At 37.2% G+C, this 17,681-nt stretch overlaps 1 protein-coding gene across 3 annotated transcripts in view; it reads left to right on the forward strand.

Annotated features, from left to right (window-relative positions):
- NBEA (neurobeachin) overlaps positions 1-17,681 on the forward strand; it is a 954,039-nt gene that overhangs the window by 382,819 nt on the left and 553,539 nt on the right. For all 3 annotated transcript variants that reach the window (XM_080658500.1, XM_080658501.1, XM_080658502.1), the window contains one exon: positions 16,568-16,722. In XM_080658500.1, the coding sequence (XP_080514626.1) occupies positions 16,568-16,722 (155 nt within the window). The remainder of the gene's footprint in view (positions 1-16,567; positions 16,723-17,681) is intronic.

The following is a 17,681-nucleotide window of genomic DNA, read 5'->3' on the forward strand; positions in this document are numbered from 1 at the left end:
ACAGAGAGGAAGGGAGAGGGACAGAGAGTCAGAAACATCGATGAGAGAGAAACATCGATCAGCTGCCTCCTGCACACCCCCCACTGGGGATGTGCCCGCAACCAAGGTACATGCCCCTGACCGGAATCGAACCTGGGACCCTTCAGTCCGCAGGCCGACGCTCTATCCACTGAGCCAAACCGGTTTAGGCCATTTTGAATTTTTTAAAGAAACTCCATACTATTTTTCATAGTGGCTGCACCAGTCTGCATTCCCACCAGCATTGCACTAGGGTTCCTTTTTCTCCACATCCTCACCAGCACTTGTTTGTTGATTTGTTGATGATAGCCATTCTGACAGGTGTGAGATGGTACCTTGTTGTTTTAACTTGCATCTCTCAGATGATTAAAGACTTTGAGCATGTTTTCATATGTCTCTCGGCCTTCTGTAGATCTGCTTTCCCAAAGTGTCTATTTAGATCCTTTGCCCATTTTTTTATTGGATTGTTTATCTTCCTTTTTTTAAGTTGTGTGAGTTCCCTATAAATTTTGGAGATTAAACCCTTTTTGGAGATAACATTGGCAAATATGTTCTCCCATGCAGTGTGCTTTCTTGTTGTTTTGTTGATGGTTTCTTTTGCTGTGCAGAAGCTTTTTATTTTGATGTAGTCCCATTTGTTTATTTTCTCTTTAGTTTCCGTTGCCCTAGGAGCTGTACCGGTAAAGGTATTTCTACGACATGTGTCTGATAGTTTGCTGCCTATGGATTCTTCTAAGATTTTTATAGTTCCCCATCTTATGTTTAAGTCTTTTATCCATTTTGAGTTTATTTTTCTGTATGGTGTATGTTGGTGATCTAGTTTCATTTTTTTTTTCATGCATCTGTCCAATTTTCCTAACACCATTTATTGAACAGACTATCTTGACTCCATTGCATGCTCTTGCCTCCTTTGTCAAATATTAATTGAGCATAATGGCTTGGTTCAGTTTCTGTTCTGTTCCATTGGTCTACTAGTATATGTCTGTTCTTGTGCCAGTACCAGGTAGTTTTGAGGACAGTGACTTTGTAATATAGCTTGATATCTGGTATCGTGACCCCTCCAACTTTGTTCTTTTTTCTCAGGATTGCTTCAGCTATTCGGGCTCTTTTTTTATTCCAGATGAATTTTTGGAGAGTTTGTTCTAGGTCTGTGAAATATTCCATTGGTATCTTAATGGGGATTGTATTGAATCTATAGATTGCTTTGGGTAGTTTGAACATTTTAATGATGTTGATTCTACCAATCCATGAACACGGTATATTCTTCCATTTGTTTATGTCTTCCTCTATCTCTTTTTTCAATATCCTGCAGTTTTCTGAGTATTGGTCTTTTACCTCCTTAGTTAAGTTTATTCCTAGGTATCTAAATTTTTTAGGTGCAATAGTAAATGGGATTTTTTTTCCGTTTCTCTTTCTGTGAGTTCATTATTGTTGAATAAAAAAGCCATAGATTTCTGGGTGTTAATTTTGTATGCTGCTACATTGCCAAATTCATTTATTAAGTCTAGTAGTTTTTTGGTGGAGTCTTTGGGGTTTTTTATGTACAATATCATGTCATCTGCAAATAATGACAGTTTTACTTCTTTTCCAGTTTGGATTCCTTTTATTTCTTCTTCTTGTCTGATTGCTCTGGCTAGCACTTCCAGTACTATGTTGAACAGGAGTGGTGAAAGTGGGCATCCCTGTCTTTTTCCTGTTCTTAGGGGAAATGGTTTTAGTTTTTGCCCCATGGCTATGATGTTAGCTGTAGGTTTGTCATATATGGCCTTTATCGTGTTGAAATATCCCCCCTCTATTCCAAGTTTGCTGAGTGTTTTTATCAAAAATGGGTGTTGGATTTTGTCAAATGCTTTCTCAGTATCTATTGCTATGATCACATGACTTTTATCTTTCAACTTGTTTGTGTGATGTATCACATTTATTGATTTGCGAATATTGTACCAGCCTTGCGCTCCTGGAGTAAATTCCACTTGATCATGGTTTATGATCTTTTTAATATATTGCTGGATGCGATTTGCTAATATTTTGTTGAGTTTTTAGCATCTATGTTCATCAGGGATATTGGCCTATAATTCTCTTTCTTTGTAATGTCTTTATCTGGTTTTGGAATTAGGATAATGCTGGCGTCATAACAAGGGTTTGGAAGTGTTCCTTTCTCTTGGATTTTCTGAAATAGTTTGAGGAGTATAGGTATTAGTTCTTATTTGAATTTTTGGAAAAATTACCCTGTGAAGCCATCTGGACCTGGGCTTTTATTTGGTGGGGTTTTTTTTATTACTGCTTCTGTTTCATCAGTTGTTATTGCCCTATTTAGTTTTTTTTATTCTTCCTGATTCAGTTTTGGGAGATTGTATTGTTTTAGGAATTTGTCTATTTCATCCACATTGTCCAGCTTGTTGGCATATAGTTGTTCATAGTATTTTCTTACAATCCTTTGTGTTCCTATGGTGTTCATGGTTACTTCTCCACTTTTGTTTCTGATTTTATTTATTTGGGTCCTCTCTCTTTGTGTCTTGATGAGTCTGGCTAATGGTTTATCAATTTTGTTTATTCTTTCAAAGAACCAGCTCTTGGTTTCATCGATATATGAAATAATAAAGATTAGAGCAGAAGTAACATAGAGAAAAAATATATATTTTTTACATAAAAATATATATTTTAATATATATTTACATATATTTTTATATATTTTTATATAAAATATATATATTTTTAATATATATATATATTTTTTTCTCTATGTTACTTACTTCTGCTCTAATCTTTATTATTTCCTTCCTTCTACTTACTCTGGGATTTTCTTGTTGTTCTCTTTCTAGTTCTTTAAGTTGTAGGGTTAAATAGTTTATTTCTCAATTTTCTTGTATTCTTAGGTATGCCTGTAGTGCTATGAACTTCCCTCTCAGAACTGCTTTTGCTGTGTCCCAGAGATTTAGGGTTGTTGTATGTTCATTTTCATTTGTTTTCAGGAAGTTTTTTATTTCTTTCTTGATGTCATTGATAACCCATTCATTGTTTAATAACATGTTATTTACCTTTCATGTGTTTGAATGTTTTAGGGTGTTTTTACAGTAGTTAGTTTCTAATTTCATTTAGGTGCACCTATATTTGGTACATATATGTTTACCAGGGTTATATCCTCCTGTTGGATTGATCCCTTTAGTATTATGTAGTGACCTTTGTTGTCTCTTGTGATAGCCTTCATTTTAAAGACTATTTTGTCAGATATGAGTATTGCCACTTTAGCTTTTTTTTTTCTTTTCCATTTGCATGGAAAAATTTTTTCTGTCCCTTCACTTTCATCCTGTGTGTGTCTTTTGTTTTGAGGTGCATCTCTTGTAGACAGCATATGGTTGGGTCATGGTTTTGTATCCATTCAGCTACCCTGTGCCTTTTGATTGGAGCATGTAATCAATTTACATTTAGGGTTATTATTGATAGGTACTTATTTATAGCCATTTCAATTCTGTATGGCTAGGTTTCTCTCTGTTTCTTCTTCTCAGCAATCCCTTACAGCAATCCCTTTAGCATTTCTTGTAATGCTGGATTGATGATGATGAACTCCTTTAGCCTTTTTTATTTTTTCTGTCCGGGAAGTGCTTTATTTGACCATCTATTTTGAATGATAGCCTTGCTGGATATAGTAATTTTGGTCTCAGATCCTTGCTTTCCATTACCTTGAGTACTTCATGTCATTACCTTCTTGCCTGTAGAGTTTCTGATGAGAAATCAGGTGTCAGTCTTATGGAAGCACCTTTGTAGGTAACTATTTGCTTTTCTCTTACTGCCTTTAAGATTCTCTCTTTGTCTTTAATTTTTGACATTTTTATTATGATGTGTCTGGGCAAGGGTCTGTTTGGGTTCTTCTTGTTTGGGGTTCTCTGTGCCTCCTGAACTCATGTGACTTTTTCCTTTACTAGGTTAGGGAAGTTTTCTGCCATTATTTCTTCAAACACTTTCTCTATTCCTTTCTGCCTTTTCTGGCACACCTTCTATTCTCATATTGTTATGTTTCAAGTTGTCCCACAGCTCCCTTAAGCTTTCGTCCTGTTTTTTAAATGTTTTTATTTTTTTATTTTTGGTTCTCTGATTGAGTGATATTTTGAACTCTGTCTTCTAATGCACCTATTCAATCCTCAGCCTCCCCTAATATGCTGTGTATTCCTTCCAATGTGTTCTTTAATTGTGTTATGTCATTCTTTATCTAAGATTTTTCTTTTTTCATAGTTGCTATATCTTTTTTTCATACTGTTGATAATTTTTAACATCATTACTCTGAACTCTGTTTTAGGTAAGTTTCTTATCTCTGCTTCATTTATCTCTTCTGGCGAATATTCTAGTTCTTTCATTTGGAGGTTGTTTTTTTGTCTCCTCATTTTGTTTGTCTGTTTGGGTTTGTGACTATGTTTTAGGTGGATCCTCTACACCTCTCAATCTCTAGTACAGGACAGTGTTAAAGGCTGTTTCTGACTAATTGGATCAGGCAAAGACTCAAAGCCTCCAGAGACCACCTCCATCTACAGACTGATAGGATTCTGACTTGAATAGCCCCAGGCAATCGTCCTCAGGTGTGGTGAGAGGTTTGTTTTTGTTTTGTTTTTTTTCCAACAGAGTGGAGCAGTTGCTTCTGCCTGGAGGCTAATTGTTACTTTTAATCTCTTAAGTGGCCTCAGTACAAGGTGTTTTCCAATAGGACTGTCTCCCCCACCCCACCCCAGGCAAAGCAAATGTATATGTGGGACAGATGTCCTCTGCTGTTGAGGGAATTACTCAGCCCAGGAAACTTGGGGTGTCTGCCTTCTGAGCTCTATCCCCTGAGTCCCCAGTCCTGGGTTCTGCTCTCACAGCTCCATTCCACTTCACCGTCCCTCTGCCAGAGCACAAGGTGGGTGGCTCCACAGGGAATTTTTGTGCATTGGCCGTTCAAGAGAGTGCCCGACCGTTCAGCTGCCACTCCCTGGCAGACAGCACCCTGCTGCTTTTCACAGCTAGATATTATGAGGGTACCCTCCTTAGATTTGGTGCTCTCTGCTGGGGAGCCCAACTTGGGGATTAGATCCCAGAGTTCTCATGGCTCCCCCCACCCTCCCCAACTGAGATATCTCTCCGGGACTTCAGTTCCTGTCTGTGGGTGCCTGGCAAGCCCATTTGTGCCTCCACATCTCCTACCAGTCTCTGCTGTCTCCACCTTTGGTCCTTGGGTATCAGAGTTCTCTTCTGTGAGTTTTCCATCGATTATTCAGGAAGCCTCTCCATTTTTCAGTTGTAATTCCAGCTTGTTTGTGGAAGCATGTTTGTGCAGCATCCATCTACTCTGATGCCATTTTTAATCTCCTGGGTATAGCATTTTAAGGCCAATGGCCAGAAGATGCAATTTTGGTGGTATCCTAATTTCCCCTATTTTGTTGCCTTTGTCTCTCCTAGCATTTAAACAGGCAGTCAGTTAGCCAAAAAGTGTCTCTCTTTAGAGAGCAGATTAATAAAATGCTCAGTTATTTCCTATATAAGTTTGTTGTTATTCTAAATATAAAATAAGGACTCATAAAACATGCAAACATCATGGCAGTAACCTTGTGATTTCTCATAAGCATCAGTAAATTGTAATGTCACCCTAAAACCATTACTAGATTTTTCTCTCTCCAAAGTTTCAATTTTTCTTTCAAGATAAATGTTTAACATCTATAAACCTTAGGGAAGAGTGATAATCTGGAATTTAGGAGAACTGACTTTTAATAATGGGTCTCTTTGTAATTAGTTGTATAACCTTTATCTATTGTCTTTGGCTCTCTGGAACTCAGTTTCCCAACATTCAGAATAATTCATTATTTCTACCAAGTCTCATAAAGTTTCAAAATTCTTAATAAATGAAACTGCTTTATCATTAGTCTCAAATAAGTAGTAGATGGATATTTTCGAATTTGGTTAAAAGACCTGTATTTCAGAAAAGATAGGACATGTTCATTCCCAAAGCCTCACTATAAGCTGGAGCATCTTTCAAGTGGATTCTTTCTGTTACCTCCTATCTGGCCTTCCTATTTCCAGAAGCTCCTTCTGACCCCCAGTGTATTTTTCACATTTATGCCAGAGACCTTTTTATTAAATATAGATCTGAAATAAATTACTGTTACTACCCCATAAAGGATGAACTTTTAGATTGGAATGGAAAGTCCTTAACTTTCACCAGTTGTAAGGATCTATTTGGATTTCCTTTAGGCTGCTGAGTTTTTCAATATATCTTAGTCTAAGTTTTTACTATTGAACTTTTCTCTTCTTGCCTAATTCCTATTGATCCTTCTAGATTCAGCTCACTCTTCCCACTAATACACACCTTTTCTGTTCCTAAAAGGCCTTGTGCAGAACTTTGATCCAGAGCAATTATTTAAATATATTGCACATTTGATTTGTTTGTCTCTTGTATTTCTTTAAAGTATCCCTAGGCACAGGTTGTGTCTTACTTGGCTTCCTATCCCCCTGAACATATCAGTGTAGTTGTATTCCCTTGACCTGTCATCGCTCAATATGTGTTACAGAAAAGGGGTAGGGGATATTGATAAGAAAGGGATTTTTACATGGTGCATGAATAATCATGAATCTCACTTGCTGAGAGTTTTTAATCAATAAAGCGTATTGGTTATTGTCAAATGCTTTTTCTGCATCAATTGATATGATCTTGTGGTTTTTGTCTTTCAATCTGTGTATGTGATGTATCACATTTACTGATTTTCGAATATTGTATCAGCCTTGCATCCCTGGAATAAATCCCACTTGGTCATGGTGTATGACCTTTTGAATATATTGCTGGGTCTGATTTGCTAATAGTTTGTTGAGCATTGTATCATCTCTGTTCATCAGGGATATTGGCCTGTAACTCTCTTTCTTTGTAGTGTCTTTATCTGGTTTTGGGATTAGGGTAATGCTGGCTTCATAAAAAGATCAGACCTTCAAACCTCAGAGGGAAGGTAGGGGAGGGTGGTGATAAGGGAGAGAGAGATCAACCAAAGGGCTTGTATGCATACATATAAGCCTAACCAATGGACACAGACACCAGGGGGGTAAGGGCATGAGTAGGAGTGGGGTGGGGGGCAATGGGTGGATAAGGACACATATGTAATACCTTAATCAATAAAGAAAAAAAAAGAGCTTGGAAGTGTTCCTTCCTCTTGAATTTTTTGGAATAGTTTGAAGAGGATAGGTGTCAGTTTTTCTTTGAATGTTTGGTAAAACTCCCCTGTGAATCTGTCCAGTCAAGGGCTTTTGTTTTCTGAAAGTTTTTTGATTACTGCTTCAATTTCATCAGTAGTTATTGTCCTATTCAGGTTTTCTGATTCATCGTGATTGAGTTTTGGAAGATTGTATTTTCTAGGAATATATCCATTTCGCCCAGGTTGTCCAATTTGTTGGAGTATAGTCCTTTTAGTATTTTTTTTTCCACCATCTTTGTATTTCTGTGGGGTCAGTTATTTCACCTCTTTCATTTCTGATTTTGTTTATTTGGAACCTCAGACATATGGAACCTCTTAACAATATGTTTATCAATACTTCTCTTAGGACAAAGGAAATTAAGGAGAAAATAAACAAATAGGATTATATCAAAATAAAAAGTTTCTGCACAGAAAAAAAAAATCATCAACAAAATGAAAAGAGAGCCCACTTCATGGGAGAACATATTTGCTAATGATACATCTAATAAGGGGTTAATTTAAAAAAATATATAAGGAACTCATACAACTTAACAAAAGACAAACAACCTAATTTTAAAATGGGCAAAAGACCTAATTAGACATTCTCCAAAGTGGAGATATAGAAGGCCAAGAGATATATGAAAAAATGCTCAAAGTCACTAATAATCCGAGAGATGCAAATTAAAGGGACAATGAGGTATCTACTTATACCTGTCAGAATGGCTATCATCAGCAAATCAACAAATGACAAGTGCTGGCGAGGATGTGGAGAAATGGGAACCCTAGTGCACTGCTGGTGGCAATTCAGACTGGTGCAGTCACTGTGGAAAATAGTATAGAGGTTTCTAAAAAAATTGAAAATGCAACTGCTGTTTGACCCAGTGATCTCACTTCTGGGAATATATCCTAAGAATCCGGGGACACCAATCAGAAAGAATATATGCACCCCTACGTTCATAGCAGCACTATTTATAAGAGCTAAGATCTGGAAACAGTCCAAATGCCCATCAGTAGATGAGTGGATAAAAAAGCTGTGGTACATTTACACAATGCAACTCTATGCAGCTGTAAAGAAGAAGGATCTCTTACCCTTTGAGACAGCTTGGTGGGACCTGGAGAGTATTATGCTAAGTGAAATAAGCCAGTCAGAGAAAGACAAGTATCACATGATCTCATTCATATGTGGAATCTAATGAACAAAATAAATTGATGAACAAAATAGATCCAGAGACATAAAAGCATGGAACAGACTAATGAATTTCTAAGGGAAGGAGGGGATGGAAGAAAGGGCGGTGAGTGATTAACCTGGGAACTTATATACATACTAGAGGCCCGGTGCATGAAATTTGTGCATGGGGGGGGGGTGTCCCTCAGCCCAACCTGCACCCTCTCCAATCTGGGACCCCTCGAGGGATGTCCGACTGCCTGTTTAGGCCTGATCCCAGTAGGATTGGGCCTAAATGGGCAGTCGGACATCCCTCTCACAATCCAGGACTGCTGGCTCCCAACTGCTCACCTGCCTGCCTTCCTGATTGTCCCTAACTGCTTCTACCTGCCAGCCTGATCACCCCCTAACCACTCCCCTGCCAGCCTGATTGATGCCTAACTGCTCCCCTGCCAGCCTGTTTGCCCCTAACTGCCCTCCCCTGCAGGCCTGGTTCCCCCCAACTGCTCTCCCCTGCAGGCCTGGGTCTCCCCCAACTGCCCTTTTCTGCAGGCCCGGTCGCCCCCAACTGCCCTCCTCTGCCGGCCTGGTCACCCCTAACTACCTTCCCCTACTGGCCATCTTGTGGTGGCCATCTTATGTCCACAGGGGGGCAGCAATCTTTGACCACATGGGGGCAGTCATCTTGTGTGTTGGAGTGATGGTCAATTTTCATAATACTCTTTTATTAGATAGGATAGAGGCCTGGTGCATGGGTGGGGGCCAGCTTGTTTGCCCTGAAGGGTGTCCCGGATCAGGGTGGGGGTTTCCTTGGGGTGTGGGGCGGCCTGGGCGAGGGGCCTGTAGTGGATTGCAGGCTGGCCACGCCCCCCGGCGATCCAAGTTGAGGCCCTGGTATCTGGGGTTTATTTATCTTCTATAATTGAAACTTTGTAGCGGAGGCCAATGCAGTCCAGGGCTGCAGGAGCTTGGCTTTTCCATCGCCGGGGGCAACCCAAGCCTCCTGCTCTCTCCAGCTCCGTGGCTGCCGCCATTTTTGTTGGTGTTGTGGAGTGAACGCGAGTGAATGACCACTGGAGTCCAGACCAAATTAAAATTTAGGGAGCCTTTATTAGCTGGCTGGCGACTGCTCTGCCTTTCTCCATGCAGGGAGTCCAGAGAGCAGCCCTGATCCTTTGTGCAGGACCGCTTTTAAGCACATTTACCACATCTTGTTTTTGCAGAGCAAGCAATTTAAGACAAAACAGTTTTTAATGTCAGGTTCATATTATTGATGACCATGTTATTTACAGGGTCATCCTGTTCTTCAGAAAGCTGACAGTGTTCTATCTTGCAAGGCTATTTTGTGAGGTGCAGCTGGGATTCAAGGCTAAGTTGACTAGGAGGAAGCATGCTCAAAAATTTCTGCTCTCTAACATTCCCCACTGGTTTTTATGGGAGAATCAAATCATTGTTTCTTTTGGGTCATTTTTGGCGAGGGAGTTATATTGACCCATGAGGACTATAAGCTTGATAGAATAAATTCTCTGCTGAATAAAGTCAGTGGGCCTGTTTATAAGATAAGGGCCCGGAATGAGGGCCAGGACTAATCTTTAGATGGTCCAAAGAGACCTGGACTCTCTATTTTGCCTGGGCTCTCTTAAGACAGGTGTGATGAAGCCACGTCGGGATCCTGTCTACCTTGACTGCTGTGGGGGTGGTCCTTTCCAGTTAGGAGTCAGTCCTTGTGTGGCAAATTTCTTTACCCAAACAGAGTCACCAGGGTGGAAGGATGGAACAGATCAGAAGTTGGTATAGGCAGAGTACCTTGGACTGCTTTCTGGGCTGCTCTCTGGACTCCCTGCATGGAGAAAGGCAGAGTAGTCACCGGCTGGCTAATAAAAGCTCCCTAAATTTTAATTTGGCCTGGACTCCAGTGGTCGTTCACTCGCCTTTGTTCCACAACAGTTGGGATTTATTTATCTTCTATAATTGAAACTTTGCAGCCTTGAGTGGAGGCCTGGGCCCACCAGGGTGTGTGGAAAGCTTGGCTTTTTTTTTAATATGTTTTGATTTTTTTACAGAGAGGAAGGTAGAGGGATAGAGAGTTAGAAACATTGATGAGAGAGAAACATCGATCAGATGCCTCTTGCACAACTCCTACTGGGGATGTGCCCGCAACCAAGGTCCATACCCTTGACTGGAGTCGAACCTGGGATCCTTTAGTCCACAGACCGATGCTCTATCCACTGAGCCAAACTGGTTTGGGCTGCACCCACTTTTTGTGATTGATTCTGTCCACTTTCCTAGCATTAAATAGCGTGTTGACTGATGACTCCCAATTTTATGTCTTAGCCCAAACTTCTCACCTGAAGTATAGACTTATTTGTCCAATTGCTTTTCCAGCACTACTTGGATGATTAATAAGTTAACAATTATTAAAAACCCTGCTCCAAACATAGTTTTCTATATGCTAGATAATAGCACCTCTATTATTTCAGTTGCTTAAAGCAAACATCTTTATATCATCTTTGACTTCTCTCCCATTCCAGTCTTCTTCCAATTCTGTTTGCTCTATCTTTTAAGTATAGTCAAAATTTGACAGACTTTTCACCGCTTTCACTTTGCTATTCCAATTTAAATTACCATAATTTCTTTCTTGAATTATTGTTGCATTTTCCTTTCCAGTCTCTTCCCACTCATTTGCCTTTTACCACTTAAGTCTATCCTTAATATAGCAGCTAGATCCTGTTGTAGCCCAAGATCACATTCCTCCCCTGTTCATAAGCTTTTAATGGCTTCTGATCCCACTCTATGAGAAAGCCAATGGACTGCAAGGACCTATGATGTGAGCCTCAATTACTTCTGTCATCTCATTTCATAACTCTACCCGTCACTCAGTCTTCTTGAGTCACACTAGCACTCCTTTCTCTCCACCTATAATACACTTCCCTGGATGTCCTCATAGCTTTTTCCTTCACCCCCTTCAGTGTATCCTCAAATGCCACATTTTTAGTGAGTGTTCTCTTAGCCATCTCTCCAATACTACTCCTTATGCTTTAGTTTTCTCATAGCACTTAATACCTGATGTGCTATATTTACTCATTTATGTAATTGTATTTTCTATCTCTCCTTATTGGAATATAAATTCCATGAGGGCAGATATTTTTGTTCTATACATTGCTATATTTAAGATCTTAGAAAATCCCTGACACATGATAGTACTCAATAAGTGTTAAATGAATGAATGAATCTTAGATCACACCACAGATCTCTGGCTTTGAGATAGGGTAAATCCAGTGATGGGAGGATTTATACTTATATGTATTATGTATCACTCAGTGGATTGCAAAACATAATCAATCACTCAGTGGAACATTTTGTATTTTTTTTGTTCGTTTCTTTCTTTTCAATGGGATATTTTGGTGAAGTGAATTAGATTGCATAATTTCCTGGCTTGCAATATTTTTTTAAATATATTTTTATTGATTTCAAAGAGGAAGGGAGAGGGAGAGAAAGATAGAAACATCAAAGATGAGATAGAATCATATATTGCCTGCCTCTTGCACGCTCCCTAATGGGATTGAGCCCGAAACCCGGGCATGTGTCCTTGTCCGGAATCGAACTTGGGACCCTTCACTCCGTAGGGTTATCATCATATTTTGATGATAATCTTTATAATCTTGGAGTATGGGAAGTTAATGTTTATATAAGGGAATTATCCACTTCTTTATAGTTTGCAGTCTTAAAGGTGTGGGGCAGAAGTGTGAAATTGTGTGGGAAAACATGGAAAGAATACTTTTAAGATAGAAAAATGCAGTGGAAATTGTGTGTAATATAGAGGATTCTAGGATTCTATTAGTATAAATAGTGAATGTAGAAGAGTGGAATATGTTAATATTTTAGGTTGGAGGCTCTTAACTTCTGTGTGGCTATATTTTTAAAATCCAGATGAAAAGTATATGCTCAACCTAGAAATTTTGTATGTATTCCAAAAACTTGTGTATATTTCAGGAAATTTATGAACCCTAGTGGGGACCCCAAGTGCATACAGTAGACTTCTAGGTAAGCCTTTTAGAATAGGTGGAATAGGTAACCAAATGGCAAATGTTGAGTAACAACCTGATAGAAGATTTTTAAGAGCCAAAATGGATACCATTAATAAATCAACAAACAAGTGCTGGCAAGGATGTGGAGAAAAGGGAACCCTAGTGCACTGCTGGTAGGAATGCAGACTGATGCAGCTGCTGTGGAAAACAGTATAGAGGTTCCTAAAAATGAAAATGGGACTGTTGTTTGACCCAATGATCTCACTTCGTGGAATATATCCTAAGAATCCTGAAACACCAATTAGAAAGAATATATGTTCCCTTATGTTCATAGCAGCATTATTTTCAAGAGCTAAGATATGGAAACAGTCCAAGTGCCCATAAGTGAATGAGTGTTAAAAAAAAGCTGTGATACATTTACATAATGGAATACTACGCAGCTGTAACAAAGAAGCATCTCTTACCCTTGAGACAGCATGGATGGACCTGGAGAGTATTGTGCTAAGGAAAATAAGCCAGTTAGAGAAAGACAAATATCACATGATCTCACTTATATGTGGAATCTAATGAACAAAATAAACTGATGAACAAAATAGTACCAGAGATAGGAATACATGGAACAGAATAACAGATCTCCGGGGAGGTGGGAGAGAGAGAGAGCAGGAAGAGATTAACTAAAGAATATATGTATAACCCAGGGACAGAGAGAATAGTGTGGGGAAGGCCTGGGATAGGACAGGAGTTGGGTGGAGGGGGGCAAATAGGGAAAAAATGAGAGACATCTGTAATACTGTCAACAATAAAAAAAGAAATATATAACAAGATTCCAAAAAATAATGAATGTGTTATTAACACCTACTGATAAGTGTAAACTTTCAAATAATTTATAAAATAGATTTCTTAGGACATAGAATTGTTTCAGGTGTTACGGAATGGATAGTGTTAGTGAGGAAATGATATTAAGAATGGGAATGTACAGTCCTTTGATTCCAGATAAATGATATGGCCATAATAATCAAAGGAGACATATTAGTTCTTATTAATGCATTAGGTTGTAGACAGAAAAAGAATCTAAGGAAACAGTTAAATCCAGCTTTCCAACCATCTCAACACATCCCCTTGTGACATGATCATCTATGGAGTTCATGAAAGTTACTAGATATTCTTCCTCTTGTTAGCCCTAATTTGATATTTGGATATACATGGAAGTTTCACCTTATTTCCTTCTCATATACCTGTTTCCTTATCAGATCTTTAATTGGTAAAATATTTTAGTCTTTCAGCATTTTCTCACATGTCTTGATTTCCAGATTTGCTATCATCCTAACTTTCCCCTTGTGGACATGATACTGTTAGTCATTATTCTTGACATACGGTGCCCCAAACTGCACATAGGATTTTGTTTATGAGAGCTGACAATCTAAAGGTGTATCAGATTTATTGCTTCTTTCAATTGGGTACTGATATAGACCCAGATTGCATCAGTACTTTTGGGAGTCATAAAAGTATTAATAATAGCTAAAATGTATTGACCACTTGCAATATTCCAGGTAAAGTGCTAAGCACTTTATATGCATTATATCCTTTTATCTTTATAACAGTTTTCTGAGTTTCAAACTGTAGTGAATCTCATTTTAAAGGTGAGGAGAATGGAGCTTAGACAGATTTACTTGCCCAATGTAAGACATGCCCGTATGTCTTGGTAATTATTGGAAGTAGACTTCTAACTCAGGTTTGCTGTCATTAATAACTGGGTTTTTATCCACTGTGCTACTATATTTAAATACCATGCCATCTATCAGTCACTGCTATGTTTGCTATCAATGAAGTGTCTGGAGACTTTCATATTAATTGCTATTAATTAGCAATTAGTTTTTTAGTAGACATGCATATAATGTTGTTTGCATTTATTACAAGCCATTGTTACAGGTTGTTGAGGTTAAATTCTTTTTTTCTCTCATCCATGTAACTATAGTTCTCTAGCATTAGCACTTGACAAATTGCCTGCACTAGTCTTACAGAGAGAGTTTTTGCCCAAAGTTGGTAATGATCTGTTAATCAGAAATTTTTGGTAATAATGTTTCTACCATCTGTAAATTTGTATCACAGCACTGTTAATCAGCCTGTGTTTCTTTATTTTATCCATAAAGATATTAATGAGAGATGTAGAAAAAAAGTATAGTTTCACTAATGACTTATTTTCAAGACTTGATAATTTTGTTTTCTTTCTAGGTAGTCAGTGAAATAGTGCATTGCTCTTTTTTTAATTGATCTTTATGTAGATCATTATAACTTGATAGTGTATCTTAAAGGCAGATAATTATTTCAGTTTAGACAGTGGTAACAATTGTTAATATTTATAAGATAACTCATACTTGACAAAGTCCTTTTAAATAGTCTTCTTTAATCTCCCCCCTTATATGTGACATAAGTGTTATTCATCTTGCCATTTTTACAGTGATAAACAAATTTAAGATCACGTAGCTTGAGAGTGATTTAGTTCTCATGACTTAATTTTCTAAGTCTGCATCCTATGTTCTTTCATTGTCATAATGCCTCTCAATGGTATAAATGAAGTAATTAGATAACCAATGGCCAATGAAGAGATTGAAAACATAATATGTGATTTGGATAGTTTAATAAATAGTTGAGAGTTCAGGGTTGCGTCTGATGAATTTGAATGTACCCATAAAAAGAAAAGAACCAGGGGTAATGGGGGGATGAGGACACATATGTAATACCTTAATCAATAAAGAAATTTTAAAAAAAGAAAAGAAAAGAACCAAGTACCCATATGTAATGAAGAAAATTTTTTGGCACAAATCAAATTTTCAAGGTTATAACCTTTGGTTATAAAAAAGTCATAAAGAAATTTGAGCATGAGCCATTGATACAGATTCCTTGAAGTAGAGCTTTTTAATGGGAAAATTGTAAAATATAGATACACTTAAAGATCTAATTTAGATTAGATATTTTGTGTTCTCCATCACCAGTTTTCAAGCATTACACTTGAGCTTAAAACATCTAATTTATAGATCAGTGATTTTTCAGCTGGTATGGCATACCAGTGTGTTGCAAGAATTTTTAAAACATGCAATATCTGATTCTTTAGTCAGAGGAATTAACCTCTTTTCCTTTAGGTTGTCAAATTAAAAAATGACAACAGCCAACACAACAATAGCTGTCTGATGTGAATGAAGCAAAATTATACCTAATTTTTGTCAGATTGGCAAAATATATAACATATTTTTTGGTGGGCTGCAGAATTTTAGTAATTAGTTTATGTGTGCCATGAGATGAAAAAGATTGAAAATCGTTCTAGATAAATAAGTTCAATGTGTTCTTGAAAGTATGCATTAAATGAAGTAGCAGTGCTATAAACTTTGAGAAGAATAAAGCCTCCTGCAAAGAAATAAAGATACCTGATATTATGTTAGAAAAATAATTTCTTTATCCTTTAAATTAACTAATATTCCTACTCATTTATAATTTAAGGTTAGCACAATGTCACATTCAGACTTTTTGTGTGAAATTCATTTAAATATGCTAAAGAAATATGGAAGAAAATACTCAGCTGCTATGTTCAGAAAGTCAAGGCTTAAAAGTTAATAGATTTTCACAAATGTCTAGTGTATAGTCATAGTTCTTTTTCATTCCATTCCTACTATAATGAATAATTCAATTTTGTTCATAAAAATAAAATATAAACTTATTTAGTATCAGAGTTCTTGGTTTAATTTTTTCCTTTACTATGAAGAAGATTTAGAATTCGGTTTTCAAAGTTCTTATGACTATTTTACAGATGGAGAATAAAATGTAGGTAAGATAGACATTTTATATATTTTTTGCAAAAGAAAAAAAAAAGCCCATTGTGCATATGCAAAATATTCTAACTTGAGCACACACTTTCCCAAATTCATGATTATAGCCTACATGCCATCTTGAGAAATGTTTGAAAACTTCAATTCTGCATAAATGTTTGCTACATGAATTATAGTAGTGAATACACTTTACAATATACTTAGTATCCATACTGCTTTCAACGATGAAGTTGTGCTCAGGAGTTTTAAAGCAAGGGAAAAGAAAGAAAAGAAAATAGTATCTTGTCTATATGTATCTGCCATGGCAGGATTACAATTCATCAAAACCTTGTGTTGTTTATCATTTCTTTGCAGGAGTGTCGTGGTGCCTGTGAAGAAGCCACCTCCAGGTAGTTTAGCTGTAACCACTGTGGGAGCCACTGCGGCTGGAAGTGGGCTGCCAACAGGCAGCACTTCTAATATATTTGCTGCTACTGGAGCTACACCAAAAAGTATGATTAATACAACAGGTATTGTCCTTATATATTTTTGTGATATCTCATCTTTTTCTTTCTGTTTTCTGTATCTTCATTTTTGTGTTTATTTGATATTAAAAATAAAATACCCTGATCATTTAAGGTTATCTTAATTTTTAAGAAGGTTCTACCTTATGTTACTACCTTTCAGAATTTGTCTGTAATTCTAGGGTGTATTTTTTCATGGTCACTTGAGAGGACACTTAGTAATTGTGGTTTTGAGTCTTCTCAAAACATAATACTTACTTTCAGAGTGAAATCAGATTGCCGAAAGATATTTGGGGAGCAAAACCAATGGTAATTTGAACACTGAAGTTTAATATGTAAAAAAGTAGTACATTTTATCAAGAATAACAAGGTGTACTAAATATGTTAGTAACAGAAACTAGATTTCATGACATTTACTGGTTGAATCCTAATCTATATTTGTTGCTAACTCCTCTAAGGGAAGGCACAGCACCCCTAAGAACCTTGATGATATCTAAGATCTTCAACTTGTAAAAAAAAAATGCATGTGACTAAGAACCATTGTATCACATTGAATTAGTATATATACCTAGATTACAATTTTATCCAATTCATTGTCCAACATTTTTCTAATGATTCTAGGGACAGGCAATTCCAAATCACTACAAATTTTAAAATCCTGCCTAAAATAGCCTTTTAAAAAAATTTTTGGTAAATTTCCAGAAATGTTCCTGTTGATTAATAGCTAAATAAATCCTTACCCAAATCTTTGTGATTCCATTTTAGGTATTTATACAGCGCAAGATGATCCCTGACTTTTCTTCCCTGATTATAGTAGCCTTCTCTTCTTCAAACTTTTCCATCTATTATCATTACTTAGATTATTAATTTCATAGCTCTTCTTTGTGCTTTCTGTATCTATGTTGTTTATCATACCACCAGAGTGACATAGCATGAGCAACACGTTTATGTGGTTATAGTAAGTA

Source organism: Plecotus auritus (assembly GCF_963455305.1).
Source record: "Plecotus auritus genome assembly, chromosome: 3".
NCBI classification, from domain to species: Eukaryota; Metazoa; Chordata; class Mammalia; order Chiroptera; family Vespertilionidae; genus Plecotus; species Plecotus auritus.